Source organism: Chelon labrosus (assembly GCF_963514085.1).
Source record: "Chelon labrosus genome assembly, chromosome: 18".
NCBI classification, from domain to species: Eukaryota; Metazoa; Chordata; class Actinopteri; order Mugiliformes; family Mugilidae; genus Chelon; species Chelon labrosus.
Window position 1 is genome coordinate 18,395,836 of NC_140351.1, and position 16,593 is coordinate 18,412,428.

Here is a 16,593-nt window from a genome sequence, read left to right on the forward strand (position 1 = left end):
TCTGCGATGTTCCCTCCGACTCCTGTCTGACGGACTGGTGTTGACAGTAGGAGCGGCTGATGACTCATTCCCCGATAAGTGATGGTGCAGACCTCTCTGAGTCACCTGAGCATTCAGATCTCCATTTATCACAGTAATTGCAGTCACAGGTGGAGGCAGCGGCCCGTACCCAGCCGACATTCTCTGTTTGCCTCTCTCTGGGTAAATACAGTGTTCATTTCATGTGTTCTCTCCGCGCTGACACAGACGTGTGGTCTCCCCTCCCGCTCCTCCCCACAGACTCGGGAAATCTGAATTACACTATCTGCCAATGCGAAACATGCCCATTCATACAGTCACTATAATTATGATAGATGGTTAATGCGATCAACTGATAGCTCTTCACGTTGGCTCTAATAGCAATTTAATGGCTTGCATAACAAATGGTGCATTTAAGGGTGCATTAGGATGAAGGTTCGGTGGGAAAGCTCTCGACAGAACGCAGACCATTTAAAAAGCAGGAGGAAGAGGAGCATTAGGCTTTCAGGCAGAAGGAGAAACGCAGCAAAGCAACACCCCCCCTGCTCTGCAAAGTAATTACAACAAAAAAAAAAAAGGAAATCTCAAGGGGGGTGTTTGTGCAGCTCAGCTGTTGTTGGGGAATGTGGATCTGGCCTAAACAGATAACAGGGCATTTTCACTTTAGTACAGAGGCAGGACATATTCCACAAACACATTTTCCACTCTCATTTAGGCTATTTGTTTTCATTGGTTCTCCAGTGCCTCCCCTTGCAATTTTCGCTCTGTCCATGTCCGGGGGGGGGCTCTGTTTTTTAAATTTTTTTTTAAATGATGTGTACACAGAGCCACAGTACAGCAGCTCAGCTCGACAACTGTCTCTGCCAGCCCTCAGATGTTTGCATAGGCATCACTTACCTACAGCTAATCCAATAACTGAAATGAGGTTTATAGTATATTTCGTGGAGCAGACTGAACAAACAGAAATTACAGACGGTGACTTTTTATACCTTTGTGCCTCAGCTGATGCATCTGCAGTGCAATAAATATATAGAAATGCCACATATTTCATCGCTTAAGTGAATTTGTGCCTGTTTTATACATTCGAATATAAAAGATGTACACCATTTTCGCATGCCGTCACCCATCTTCACACCTCCGGCAGCTCCACTGGATCATTTCTCTCATTTCTTATCACCCCACACGACTGTTCCCTCTAATCCTTTTCTCCACCGGCGCTGTGAGGCGGCGCCTCTACTTTTCTCGAAAAGAGCTGACACAGTTCGTTCCCCCCTCCGTCACACTGGTACCGCTATACCCTGAAGGGACACGCCCCTTATACCTTTTTACCCACAACCCGTTCTATCAGGTGGATCGGTGGTTTTCTGGCGCAAGCTGAGTGACGCACATGCTGTGTTGTCAGATTCAAGCTGTCATCTGTTCAGGAACACACACACAAACACACACGCACACACATGCAGTGCAGAGCAGAGCCAAATGCTGATTGAAGGAGCTACAATTGGAAACAAGTGCTGGGGGCTGTTTGTGTAAGTGGACAATAAAATATATGACTGAGAAGGTTATTTGTCATCGCAGAAGGAAAAAAAATGGCACGGCTAATTCAGGGGTTACATAAATGTAGTCATCTTTTTTGTTACCTTTGCTTTGGAGCACTGACTTCAAAACTAGGATTTATGCAAATTAGAGGGCTTAGTAATATGTCTGTAGCACAGCAGCTGCAATGTTTGGACCACCTACCTGAAGGCTGTGTCATGCTGCAGTTTCACAGCTTTAATAACAAGGCTGATATTTTCTAGATGTCGGTATCAGACATTCAAGCTAACCATGCAAATGTTTCATGCATCATGCGTCCATTTGTGCATAGCATGCTATCCCGTGTGCATGTTTGTGTATGTCGACTGAGGAGGGTCAGAATCAGGCATGAGCTGCCCCGTGGGGCAACAGTTAAAAGTAAATGAGGTTAACTCCAAGAGACAGCTCCCTATCGGGTCAAAACCAAGCCAGGGTAGTGGCGGTGGTGTCACAGCAAATATGTCACAGACACAGGAAAGCAGCAGGGAACGTGCTGAGGCCTGTTCTTCCATCCACTCCTACTCATTGTGAGGGGCTGAGCCAAACCTTTATCCCTCTGCCTCATCTGATGCTTCTCACCAGAACAAAAGGGATTCACTATGAGTCGAACAAAAAAAAACGGAACAACTGGCTGCAGACTCTGTGCAGCTTGATATTTTTTGAACAATCTGTACAGTGTATAAAAGGTAGAAAAGGCTCCCACAACAAGCTTGTTTTTCCTGTTCAGCCATGATAAAATCTCGCTTCCACAGTATTTGGAAAGAAAATTTAATGAGCGTCTAACTGAAAAGAGTTCATGGGTGAACATCAAATTGATTGGACTCTAATATTAAGAAATAAATGATGAACACAACAGAGGAGTTTAAAAAAAAAAAGATATGAGCTGATAATTAAAAAAAATTAAATCTGTTTGATATTCACAATTCCATCCCTTTGATGTTTATAAACTACGGACACAATGGTGGCACACGTAGGAGTGAAGCCTCTTGTTCAGGCTTAGAGAGAGAGAGAGAGTGGCAGGAGCAGATGGGTTCAGACTTGACATCAGCAGGGTCATCCTGACAGAAGAACAATGTGTGCTGTCCTGCGCGGTCAGCTCCTCACCCCTGCTGAATGGCAATTAGTATTGAAAATAAACTCGGTTCCTAGAGGCTGCAGTATTGCCTTATCTGGATGGCTTGCCTGTCATCAGGAAGCCATCGCAAATTGCACCAGGTTAAAGATTTATTTGAAGTCTTTGATAACAGAGAAAGGAAAAGGGTTAGTGAGTGAAGTGACAAATACCACAGATAGCGGCGCAGTTAGCCAAGCTGGTGACATAGATCTAAGGATGTCAGTTTGTCGGTCTGCTGCCTCCCAGGCTGAAACATTTCCATGGTTTCCAGACGATGTACCACAGTGATCTCATGTTTTTTTCCTCTACCAGTATATATCACAATCTATTGATTGTATTGGCACAAAATGTTCCCAGAGGATGTTTACCCATTACTTTGGCTATCCCCCGACTTTTCCTCTAGCATCATTAGGTTGACTTATAGGTTTGAGTGATTAGTCTTGTTAGACTGATTCCCATAACATCTGGCTTTTCCATAAATATTCCCCTCAGGACGAACTGTAATCAGTCTTGACATCTTAACCTTTTTTTAATCTACTGCCAGATATTAGGTCAGAAGTATTAACTATACATAAATGTATAGGTTGTATGAAGAGCAGTTTTGAAGCTCAGTGTGGTGGCTCCAGTCCTCACCATCTTGGCAGTACCTGACTCCACCTAATGTGCAATTTATAGTACCGCAACACGTTGACTGCGTAGGTACGGCGTAGCTCCGGACTCTATGCCGGACCATACGACGTAACCTGACGCAGACCTCTCCAGAAATTAATTTCCTTGTTCACGTGACTCAGTGGCTGGACAAGAACAGAAAATTCTCCTTTGTTGAGGCTCCAACACATCATCTACTCAGATGTCTACTCTATGTTCCCTGCTGCAGTGATTTTGAACTGTTGAGCCACATTTATTGACTTCAACTCCAACATGAGCCGCTCAGTTTCATTTGCCATTGTGTGAAGTGCAGGGTGAAACTCACGGACACACCAGCGCAAAGGTATAAATACTTTCGACGGCGCAACCCCCTATGCCTTGGGTACACCATTAACGTGCCGTGGTACTGTAAATCAAGCTTAACTCCCAGCTAAAAAACGGAGCTGAGGAGGGCGTGCGACTTCTTGACAAACAGCTAGACATCTGTGAAGGTATCCATATGTCACTCAAAGTAGCCGATCCTTCATGTATGTTTTTAATTCTGCTGTAAATGTGGGCAGTCTACCATGGAGGTGTACGGGGGGACTGACCGTTGACCCACCTTTGGAGCTAGCCTCAAATTGCTACTTGAGGATCTGCAGTTTTTCTGCCAAAGAGTTTGCCACTTAGTCAGAATTTGTGAAGTACTTTATGGCGTGACATGATGATACTCATTGGCAACACGGAAGTGTAAGAAACTGCAACGGCCGGTTTATTGATTGCCATATTAAAATGACATCAAGGCTTAAGGATGTGTGTAATTTAGGGAGTTGCTGCTTTGAATGACAGGTGGGTGCCCTGCAGGTTGATTGCTATCTGCCTGTGCCTCACCTAACTAGAAGCCCAGGTTGACAGCTAAACGACAAATTCCTTAGCTTCACAGATGCCAAGATGGCAACATCCAGAACTACCCACGCTGAGCTTCTAAACCACTCTTCATACAGCCTATGGGAGCTTCATGAAGGGTCCACCCATCTTTACATGGAGTCAATGGATAACACCTGCAGAACTATCACCTTATGTTTGGTCCTGTAGGAATGGTTAGCACACTATAGAGCTCCGGACGTCACATGACTTTTTTTGTTGACACCGCCATATTGGCAGGAAAACTCTTAAAAGTTAAAATGAATGGTGCCAGCTCTGATTTCAGGCCGTCAGAGTTTACTGCGCACTTTAAACTGATAGAAATTGACCGGTACAAGGCAAAACTCGACAGATTAGATATCACAGACCCTTATCATGGCCCAGGTGTGCTTTTTTTGAGCATTGAAACAGCTGGCGCGGACAATATTCCTGACCTGCAGTATCCGGATATAACTCATTGACTTTCCTTCATTATACTTGGGAGAATCACTGAAAGCATACAAGAGCATGGAGGGTACAAATGGACGCAGTCAGGCTTCGTGACGCACTTCCAGCTTTGGATGTGGGAGCTCTACTGTTCTAAATAAGAAATGTTAACATTAATGGATTATACCTGCTAAACATCATAATGTTAGTTGTTTAGTTTTGAGTTTGTTAGAATGATGTTGTTAGTGTGGAGCTCATGCTGAGGGCTTTCTAATGTACACATCCCACAGGAAGGGGACAGGAGACAACGTCTCTCGATCCCAAAAGGCTAAACTATGTAAGTATTGTAAGTAAATAATGTGTCCATCAGTAATTTAACGTTAAATCGATGGAAAGCGGTTATATTTACTTGGAGAAAATCTAATCTTCCGTACAATTACAAGCAAACCCACACCCAGCTGGTAATGACTGCAAGAGATGAAAACAACTTCCTAATGAATTTAGACCCCTCAGAGTGACAGCCCTCTTGCATGAATGAATGTAATTACGGCCTGTACATTGGTGGTCTAACACAAACGGGCACTTACTGAGATTATTCCCAGCCTCTGGTGTGCACACTGTGCAGAACACCGCATGACGCTTACATGCACCTCACAGCATTTCCAAATATAGGCTCCATCTTGACAAGGTATTTGTGATTAGGGTGGGAAGGTGACAAAAACAGAAAATAGAAGTCTGGGAGTGAGGTGGGGGGTTTTGTGGCCACACAAATGAATAGAAAATAGTCTCTTTATAGTGTTTAGTCTCACATATTACATGCAAATAATTTGTTGCTGATTTACTACATTGAATTTTATTTCACTTGAGCAGAAACATTTTACATCTATGTGTGCCAGTCTAACATATTTTGTGAGCTGCATTAATCCAGTCACAGGTTAAAAAAATACAGTGTGACCAACGAAGCAATTGCTCGCTCATTTTTCAACTCTCTCCTCAGCCTCGCGTCTATACCTTTTTCATCTCTCCCATCCATCCCAGCCTCACCCCCTCCTATCATTCTCCGTACTTATTCTATTTCACAATTTGTCATGCTGCAACGATGCTGCTGCCTGTGAGCCGAGCCTCTCGGCGGTTGAGAGAAAGCCAAGCTGACAAGTGGGTTCAGCTGCGTCACAGTGTCCTTTGAAACGGTCTCGGGGAAGGGAGGAAAAGGAAGACAAGGGATGCAAGGCGTGTTCCTCCAGAGGTGGGCCCCCTTCACCTCTCGGCTCCCTCCCGGGCTCGCAGCTGCCGGCTTTTGCTTTTCGGCTCCTTCTTCAATCAGAGCTACCTTCGTGTTGCAAACCTCACACGGAGGCAATGAAAAAGAGCTTTCACCCCGAGGGCAAGCACAACAGCCAAACACAAACCATCCAAGTCTGCACTGAAAAGGTGTTCATTTCACCAGCTGGGATAATTCATTTTTGTAGAATTTCAGCTTTGTTGTTTTTAAATTTCAGTGCGCAGGCAAAGCTACTTTTTTTTGTTTGTTATTATTATTATCAATCTAATGAACATACTCGTCTTTTAACATGCACTCACAGGTGTGCCACGGGGAAATCTTACTAAAGAACACCACTCCATCACTCCGGCAGAAAAAGAAAAACCCATCTCCCTCTAGTCTTTCTTCCCCCACACAGTCTTTTCTTTCCCCTGATGCCCATCCCCCTCCTTCATCTGAGAAGTGGAGTGCCCTGGTAAATAATTGAGGCATATTCCCCTTCCGCTACTGTAGCTTCCCCACTTAAGGGTTTTGCTTTTTCGCAACTCGTATTTGGTGAATCTGACCTAGAATCAAAAATGTGATGCAAGCGGAGATATTAAAAAACGGGCTGAGGATTTTAATGGCTGCTTAATGTATAAACCAGTACATTACCAAGTATGGAATAAAAAAACAAACATAATTGAGTAAATTACTATATATTTTTTAATTCAGTACATATTTATGATGTAAGGTTTGATTTCCTCGAAGTTGTTCAGTATAGTAACTGGATTCAGCTACCAAGCCTGGCAACCAGTGCTTAATATATCGTACCAATATACAAATTATAGAGCATCGGATTATATGAAAGCTACAAATTATGCATCATGTCACTGGGTCTGAGAGACACCAGCGTTGCCAAGTTTCCGTCTCTAATGGTCGTTTACTACGAGGTCAGACTAATAAATCCCATCCTTGACCTTTATAATATCTCAGAAGAGATGTGATTACCTTTAGATACGATGCACGGAAACGCCGCGGGAGTTCATTAGTGGCAGAAAATGTGAGACCCGATCTGACATAATTATTTGAAAATGGCAGAAAAAAACTCAAGCGTGCCAAGCTGAGAACCACAAAGAGGCGTTTGCTGACACCTGCTGTCTCAAAGCATGAACACACTCCCCAAGAACTCTGCCTACAACAACGGGAAACGCTTTTTTGTTTTGGGCAAGCTGTCACTACATTACAAGTCTTCTTTTTAGTGATTAAAACAATTAATACTCTCCTGTCTGATCATTTGATTAAAAAAAAAAAGGCAAACAAGACAACTCAAGGTTTTTTTTGAGCATCTTCTTTTTATAAATGTCTTTAAATTTTGCATCCTTCCATAGAAATCAGAAACACAACTTAATTATAATCTATATAAAGAGAGGGAACAGAAAACACACACAGCTCACTCATTTACACCAATCAAGAACCAAACGTACATACGTATATAAAAAATGAGGATTTTTTTCAAGCAAGACATAAAGGCATAAATGGTAAATACCTCGGATTAAAAACTACACGTGTACCCTCAAAAGAATAAATAAAAACCCTAGTTCCAAAATGTAAAAATTAAAACTTCATGATGCATCTGTGTGAACTCCAGCTCAAAGTTTTCTTTTTCTTTTTTTTCCTGCAGTGTTTATACTATGGTGGTAAGAGCGACAAACTTTTCTACCTTTGGCTTTTTTTTTTGTGCAAACAAGGATGTTACTTTAGCAGCAACTCAACATCTTGTTTGATGTTAAAACAGCCTCAGCTCTACATTCATATTGCGTCAACCACCTCTATTTTCTAGTCCTTCCAGTCAACATAATGACGTTCTTAAATGTGCAATTCAGCATGCAGCAGTGGCACTGGCGTATAAATAAAATTCTTGCAAATTAAAAAGAGGTCCAGTGATTCAACTTACAATCATATGTGAAGCTTTTTCTACATCATGGTGTGATATTAATCTTCTGTTAAACAGCTTAGCTTAAGTTCTCTAGTCTCTCCTAACCTCTCCTAACTGTGGGGTGCAGCGGACTCCAGCATCTCCTCCTCTATAATATGAGCTGAGGTTGAGGTCTCTGATTTAGTATCTTGCACCTCTGGGACACTTGTGACACTAAGGTTTTCAGTGGTGATTTGGAGGGCAGCAACGTCGTCTGCAGCCTCCATTTCTGGAGAGGTGCTGGTGGTCAGGTCCGTACCATAGGTCTGCTGGGTTTCCTGGACGTCTGGTTCTCCTTCTCCCTCTGGAGATGAAGGTCTTAGGTCGACAGATGAATTATCTGTAAAGTTAAACCATACGGTTAGATTACACAGGCTCAGTCTGTAAGGACATGTTTCATAATGAAGTCTAGCTTTGCTGTTCAGTTACGCCAAAGGTCTCTCTTTTACTTCCCTTAATTTCAAACAAGGAAAATCCTAATGTGGTTTTAGATTTTTGTTGCGGTTTATTATTAAATATAATGACATAATTTGACTAGTGGAACAGACAATAAGGCACCAACAAAGGGATTAAATGAACCCGCTACTGCGAGGCGTGTTGACAGTAGCTGGTTTTAACTGTGCTCATTTTTCTTTTCGAGCACGACGGCATTATAAACGTACAATAACAGATAATTGCTCTATTCGGCCGCACAGTTTAATCATGTGTGAAGCACTTACCCAGGCTAAACTGATCACCCGAGTCATCTCCGTAATTAGCGAACATGGAGCTGTGGCCCTCGTCATTGGTGGAAACCACGTCTGACAAATTTAAAGTCATCCCTTCGGCGAAGTTGGGAAAATCTTAAAATAGCGCAGAGCAAATGCCAGTCATTTTGTGTGAAAACGTGCAATATTTCAAGGTCGAGGGGACTTGAAATAAGACGTGGTTACTTGTGTGGTATGCAGCCTGCTGTGTGGGTGAGATTGCACGCAGATCCTGCACCACCTCTTCGGTTTGATTCCAGCCTGTTTCACTAGAAGGTCTATGTTCAGGCATCGAAGGCACCTGAGGAGAGACAATAAAAGATTAAAAAAGGCTCCACCAAAGTGCATTTCATAAATAAATAAAAGAGATGTGATAGCCTGTACTTCAGTGCGGTCAGCTGGCTCCTCACTGCCGCCAGTAACCATTGATTGATTTTTGTTCTGGGTGTCGAGCTGAACAGTACGAGTAGGAATCCTGTGCAGGTAGCCGTAGCCGATACCGCAGCCCAAGCTGAAAGAAGACATTAATTAATAAGCAAAGACAATATGCTGTTGAGACTGTATCAACGTAAATTAGAAGACGAAATAAACTCCCACCTTCCCTCTCCACCCCACGCTCCATTGGGAGTCACCACTACCTCCCTGCACTGCTCAGTCTGTATGTTATACACCAGCAGCTTCAGAGGTTTCCCCTCATTGGCTTCAATCAAAGAAAAGAAATCCTCCGACTGCAGGGACCACACACACACAAAAAAATAATTTTAGCATGTTGTTTTTCAGTATTTAAATATATTTACTTCTAAAATAAAAGCAGAAGACAAGAAATCTTACATCTTGCAACACCTGGTCAGCACCAACGATAAAGTCATTGTGTGCATTAAGGCCGGCCAGCGCTGCAGGAGAGTTTGCGTCCACGTCCTGCAAAAGGTAAAAAGGAATCTTTCATTTGAATAACACAGTATGAATCAAACTAATTATGATTAAAATATAGTATTTTTATCTGTGAGAACCAAACACAAACATTTGTCAAAACGTTTAAGCATTAATAGGCAAGAATTACATGCAAATTAGGCACATAATCGAGTGTGAACAAATTTTTTTTTTCCATCTTTCATGCATTTAATTCTTTTCTACCTTACAACACAATATAAAGAAAAAGAACATGCTGACTAGCACCTCCTAGCTGCCGCTAATCTTTTTAACATGAAGGTCAGCCAGAGGTCAACAGACACAGCTTCAACAAATAAAAGCAGACTTGACTTACCAGGACGTGCCACACGTTCTCATTGGCTCCTTCGAAGCTGCAGAAGCGGACGCTGGCGCCCAGCAAACCCTGGCCACCCCACATGTTACTGGGTGTCACCTCCAGTTCCCTCACCCGCTGGCTTTTAGAGTTGTACACCTCGAGTTTGACCGCTTTTTCCATGTTGGCCTTTAGGAGGTCTTTCAGCAAGTCGCTTTCTTTATTCTGGGGGAAACAGAGGTATATTCCGGCTGTGACACAGCAAAGATCGATTTTGTGTAAAAAAAGGACGTGAAATGAGATTACGGGAGCAGACTGCGCGGCCACTCTTCCTGCCGAGGCCATGATTCAGGCCTGATGTTTATTGTGGGGAAAGAAAAATAGTCTGTCATGTCGGGTTTGCGGTAAAACACGGAACCGAAACACAGAACAATAACTTAAAACGCACCTAAAATTAAATGAAGGCTGAATAAAAGTCACAATGTGGAGTCTTGAATAAGTTCACAGAGCTCAGATTTCAGCTGACACGAGAAACATCTAGGTCTATATTAAGTCTTGGAAGTGTCAGCTTAAGGTATAAGGCCTCAAAAGTCCTCTGAGGGACAATTCATGAGAATGTGAATGAGAGAGTTTGTTAAGATTCTCTGTTTATCCGGGTCATGGTATATCCAAAAACAAAGGCAGCTGGCTTGTAGACGTGTCACCACTCATACAAGTGACTTCTTCAGTCCTGCCTTACGCTGTACTGAAAAAGCCACTTGATTGAATAGAAAAACAAAGAAAGATGTTGATTTGCTTATGTTTCAGCTTTGTTTCTGGATGTGGATGAGAGAGTTTGTGGCAGGTTGTGAAAATTCATCCAGCTCATGGTATATCTACAGATAACACTGAAACAAAGACCACTCTGGACTTGCTTAAGGTTCCTTGAAGATGCTTCATCGTGAATTTCCAGTGTGCGCCACCCACTGATCATGTGACCTCTTCAAGAACCCACAAGCAAGTCCCTTCCTTATTTGATTAAGAAGGTCTTAATTACTGGAAAATAAACTGTTCATGTTGTGACACAGAGATTCAGAGTTACATTATATTCCAAATGTTCAGGATCTTCCAAGAGTGACCATCTTGTTTTTATTACAAATCTGCACTTTCCGTTCTCATTATGTGACCCTCTAATTTATTTAGTCATTTCTGTTTTCGTGTTCTTCTAAACTCATCCTTTTAAATACACAACTCCATTCATATCTATAGTGACATGAAAATTGAGTCAAATGCTTCCGCTCAGCTACTGGGAAGCTCTGTTACTAATTTGGAGCTATTTTTTAACATTTAGTGGAGGGCACATCAAACCACTCCTGACTTAAGCATCACAGGTGTTTACTCACAAGTCGGGTGTTTCCTATGGACAGGATGAAGTCAAAGAAGGGCTCCAGACCAGCCTTCATGGCGGGGGAGTCCTGCTGAACCTGAGTTGAGGATAAACACAGTGTCAGGTTTGGTTGAAATGAGGTACACTGTTATCACCGCCCCCTTGTGTCAGCTATAGATACTGCAGCCTTCACAATTTGGGGCTCCACACTGAGAGGTGTCGCACAGCCGGCGTTTCTCGCATGGCGAATATATTACATAAAACTTCACTTTTAATAATATCTATTATTAAAAATAAGTAACGCGTACACTTTCTGGATAAATGAAAAGCTGGGACACGTGCCAAATGCCACCTCATCATGGGCGGACGCTACTAAAGCTGAGCATTTTTACGACTTACTGCCGATTAAACTGGCAATAACCATGCTGCTAGCCATAGATAAACGATTTCTGCTCAGGACTAACTTAGTTAGCAAGTCGGTGACCTATAAAATATGAATTCGTAGTCAAAAAAAGTGAGCTGCAAGACACGAAGAAGAGTCTATATAACCTTGCACTACATTACAACCTACCCCATGGACGTGATATCCACTATTAGTTTCCCCGTCCGACAAAAACGAGCTCTGCGGCAGCCCCATGGCCTTCAACAGTAACGGTGCACTAACACGGACTAAATGTCACTGAGGTAGACTTGTGTTAGAAGTCATTACTGGAAGATGCACACCCGGATTTGAGCTAGCTAGCGCTAACAGCTGAGGCGGGTTGACTTGTGTCAGAATCGGTTTCCTAGTCGGGATGTGTGCATGGTGGACGCGCGTTCACAGCAAAGCTCGCCCAGGAAACGTTTGGCTCGCATGAGCGTCATTAATGCACACGCAAAAACCGCTAACAGCGACAAGTTTGGTCTTCGTGGCTATCCTTACTACCTCTTTCTACCTCTGTGAATGGGTACGAGCAAGACATTTCTTGGGCGAGCTTTGCTGTGAACGCGCGCCCACCGTTCCAGGGGGAAACAAATCCCGACTAGGAAACTGACTCCGACACGAGACTTCCAGCGCTGGCTGGCTAGGCAAAGCTAATAAATAAAGATAGCAGAAAAATCGAACCAATGCTACTGCGTTCGATTAGCCGTCCTTCACCGTGTGTTCCACGCGGTTGCTTAGCAACAGATAACACCAGCGTACAAGATTTATAATGTCATTCATGAAAATCGTCATTATCCAGACATTATCCACAATATATTTACAAATTAACTTAAAAAAAAAATGTCTCACATAAAAATTGACTGACACGTTATATATTGACACAGTATGATGAAGGAAATCAAGCATTATTGGTTAAAAAAAATTATTTAGCTTTAGCTTCCATTTTGGTCAAATGTAAGCTAACTGTGAAATAGATGGTCGGTAGATATACTAGTTTGATGATTTATTAAGTTATTTGCGATAGATTCATACCGGGATTGCTAACCATTTGGTTAATTTAATCATGTTCCATTAAATTAACTTGTTTACTGATATTGTTTCCCATAGAGTTTGAACATACATATATTTGTATTACATTAATTAAGCACCTGTATCTTGCTCTTTAAATTAATTTAAGTATTATCTTTTTTAATCTTGAATAAAAGTCACATAGCGTAAACAGGGCGTGGAACATTTTCTTCTTTACGCTGGCTGTTTCTGTTGGGAAATTTGTGTTTGACTCCCACCTTTCCCAGATAGTGTAGTTGACTTCAGTGTGACTCCACCCCATCCATGGGCCGCACCTGTTCTCTTCCCACCAAGTTAAGAAATTATTCTCAATATATCAGTCCACTAAGAGAATATAGCAACCATGGCAATATATATGAATGGATCCTGAGGGATTAATGTGGTGCCTGATAGCCACACATCAATCTTTTCCAGTTTGTTCCTCACTGGTCAGTACAACGTGACACAGTTTAAAGATCTGTAATAATTCACATGAATTGCTGATATTAGCAGGTAACTGAACCCACAGCCTTATTTGGAAGAACTTTTTGAACGTCTTCTGGTGTCAAACTGATATCAAAAGTTGAAAAACAAACCCCATCTAATCCCCGGTGCTCCAGCATGATTTGGCCTGTGGCTTTTCTGTCCTGCGTTGGTAAGCTGGTCATAAAATATGTCTGTATGATGTATGGTATACTTTTTGCTGCCGATAGGGATTTTGTAAACATTAACACAATGCTGCCTCTGTGTCCTCTGTTTATGTTTTTATGCCAAAGGGCTGACTTGCACCGAAGCACCCCTCAACCACAATGTGCACAATCAGAGGGTCATAGGAGGCCATGATGCTAAACCCAACACTTGGAAATGGCAAGTAAAACTTCTGAGCTTAACTTTTTGTCTTTTTTTAATACACTGATGACACTTTTACCCAATAGAAAAATGTATCCATGGAATAAATATTAAAATATTAGTGTTTGCTATGATATTCTTATATATTTTAGATCAACAACCTCACTACTCCTCATGAATAACATTTAAATCCTTCACCTCACCTTCACCTGTGTGTGTCTGTTTTGTTTCAGGCTTCTCTGCAGTATGATTCATACAGTGATGGTTTATTCTACCACATCTGTGGAGGCTCTATTGTTGAAAGTTATCATGACCACAGCTCACTGTATAATCAGGTGTGGCCTCTTACCAGTGCTTATTTGAACACTTAACAAAAGTATGTGTGAAAAAAGCTTTTTTTATTCCTATGCCCCTGTTAGCATGGATGCTAGTTTGTACCATGTGTTGGTGGGTGAGTATAGTGAGTATAACGTGTTTGAGTATGACGGCAGCGAGCAGTTAGTCCGCGTGGAGGCGATTGTTGTCCATCCTGGGTGGACCGGTGACCTTGGCAACGGGTAAAGTGACAGCACATGGGGCCTTCTCTCTTAATTTAGCCACAATTTAAAAGTCAAGACGTTTAGAAAGGGGAGGCAGAATCGGATGGGTCCATATTGACGAATTAACCTTTTTCCTTAAATTTAGATGAAAAACAGAACTACTGACTTTCAGTTTTAAATGTCATCCATAAGGCGTCCACATGTTAATTGCGGCAAATAAGTTGCTGCTGCAGCACACAGAGCACACTGTCATAATATCTTGTGTGGAAATACAGATAACCAGACAGAAGGTCTGTATTGTATCATGATGCTGTCATATTGGGATAATATCATATTGTGATAACATTGTATCATGATAATATTGTTTGGAGACAGTACTGTATCGTGATACCATCGTAATGGGACGATATTGTATCTTGATATTATCATATCACAGGGCCTCTGGTGAGTTCCATGCCTACTAAATGAACATGTGTTTTTTATATTTCTCCCAGAAATTATATTGCTCTTTTGAAATTGGCTAATCCCGTGTATGACAATGGCCATGTGGCTATAGCTAACCTTCCCTACCCGGAACAGATGCTTCCTCATGGCTTCACCTGTTACATCACCGGCTGGGGATTAATAGACTGTAAGTGGACGCACACAAACACACAAACACACACACACACACACACATGTTTATCAATGTACTACATGCATACCTTAAATACAATTTCAATTTAAATCCCTCCCTTACCTCTGCAGACTCAGTGGGCGTCCCTGCCATCCTCCAGGTGGCTCCCATCGCTGTGGTGGAGCATTTGGTCTGCTCGCAGCCTAACTGGTGGGGCAGCCTTGCTCTGAGGAGCATGGTGTGTGCTGGAGGAGATGGAATCATATCAGGCTGCCAGGTGGAGCAAATAACACAACTGGTTTTCTCGAGCACAAATTAGAATGTGTGAAACGGTGTCTGTCTTTTCCAACAGTAGTAGAGGATCATTCTGACAGCAGTGCTAAGCTGACGGCTATGTTTAGCCTTGTGACCCAGAGAGGTGATGTTGTGCTTTGTTATTGCATGGCCTCTTCTTATTACTATCTTTCCCAGGGCGACTCTGGAGGTCCCTTGAGCTGGCATTGCTGATGGAGCCTGGAGGGTCCACGGTGTAGTCAGTTACGTTCGGGCCGGCATGTGCAACCAAGTATCTAAACCCACTGTCTTCACCAGAGTCTCTTACTTCCAAGACTGCATGTACTCAGTAAGCCTCATGAAACCTCCATGGCTGTTATAAACCCAGAACGCGACTTACAGTGTGTTTAATTATTATTATTATTATTATTATTATATTATTTCTTTTGATATTTTCCAGGTCATGCAAAGACTTTAGATGGCACCATTGTTTTTTTTCCTTAAAACTGTCAACAGGAACATGAAATAAACTTCTTATTACTAAAAGTCAGTCTGTCTTATCTGTTTACTTGCAGTTCTCAAATTAGCCAAAGGGTGGCGAATGTGCATCATGTTTTCATTAAACAACATACTGAATCAAATTTAGATGCATTTCTTGGCACTCCTGCACTTTCCCACAGTCTCAGAAATGCATTTCTTTTTTAATACATGTTAGGCTGGCGTGCACACGGGCCGCAGTTAAAGGCTCGCTGGTTGAATAGCAGCAAAGTGGTTACAATCCTGATCTTCTGACCTCCCAAGATGCAGCCTCAGACGATGGAAAAAATTCCTACAGAGGTTGTTAACCCATAACCATAGGGAACAGACATCTATCAGACTAAAAAGGCTAGAGTGCCACAGAGGTAAATTTTGTCTTGATGTTGCTGGAATCAGGGAATGCACGGAGGTTCTTGCAGTTTCCACCTAACCAGAGCCGCTTCTTCTTAACTGCAGCTAAATGTGAGCCATACGCAGTCACAGACTCTGCGTTTTCCCCTTGTCTGGAATTTCTGGCCATATGTTTGTGGTGGTAGTCAGGAGACTGCGGCATGACATCACATTAAGTGTTTTTCTCTTAACCATGGAGACCAGAAACCACAGATAAATTCCAGCGGTCTCGGCGAGAATCTAAAAATACTGCCGTTTAATTAGATCCAAGGTTAAAATGTACCTTTTAATAATAGAGGAACATACAATGATTAGAGCGCAAAACCTTTACAGGGTTTTCAGGTTGGAAGCTAAGACTACATACAATAAATCATGTCTGCGCATCAACCAATATAAAACTACTTAATTTGAAGCTTTATGCACTTTGATTATATGAGTTTTGTTACTTTATACTTCAACTCGGTTACATTTCAAAGGGAAATGCATGTTTTATTCAACAGCTGGCTTTAAAGTTAACTGTTTAGGGTAAGATTTTACATAAAAGTATTTGATATATGTATGCAATAGTTTTTTGGTTTGTGATCCCACTAATCAAAGTGTATTCGCCCTGGGAATGAGAGGTTTTCATCGTATTTTACTTATTTAAACTGTCGTCTTCCACCAA

The 16,593-nt window shown here is 42.1% G+C and overlaps 1 protein-coding gene and 1 pseudogene across 2 annotated transcripts; one reads left to right on the forward strand and one right to left on the reverse strand.

Moving 5' to 3' along the window:
* Positions 1-7,240: 7,240 nt before the first annotated feature.
* LOC311503109 (Golgi reassembly-stacking protein 1-like) lies at positions 7,241-12,267 on the reverse strand. Its single transcript, XM_084565642.1, has 9 exons — positions 11,826-12,267; positions 11,271-11,351; positions 9,910-10,113; positions 9,477-9,563; positions 9,243-9,373; positions 9,030-9,156; positions 8,832-8,946; positions 8,619-8,741; positions 7,241-8,239 (listed from the first exon to the last, which is right to left on the reverse strand). Exons 1-9 carry the CDS (start codon positions 11,889-11,891, stop codon positions 7,971-7,973), a joined length of 1,203 nt encoding a protein of 400 aa, XP_084421768.1. The 5' UTR covers positions 11,892-12,267; the 3' UTR covers positions 7,241-7,970.
* A 1,079-nt stretch (positions 12,268-13,346) lies between these two features.
* LOC311503208 (chymotrypsin-like elastase family member 2A) lies at positions 13,347-15,407 on the forward strand (annotated as a pseudogene). The gene is made up of 7 exons: positions 13,347-13,380; positions 13,502-13,596; positions 13,808-13,909; positions 13,994-14,131; positions 14,608-14,744; positions 14,861-15,006; positions 15,201-15,407. The product of its transcript is annotated as a chymotrypsin-like elastase family member 2A (transcript).
* The last annotated feature ends 1,186 nt before the right edge of the window (positions 15,408-16,593 follow it).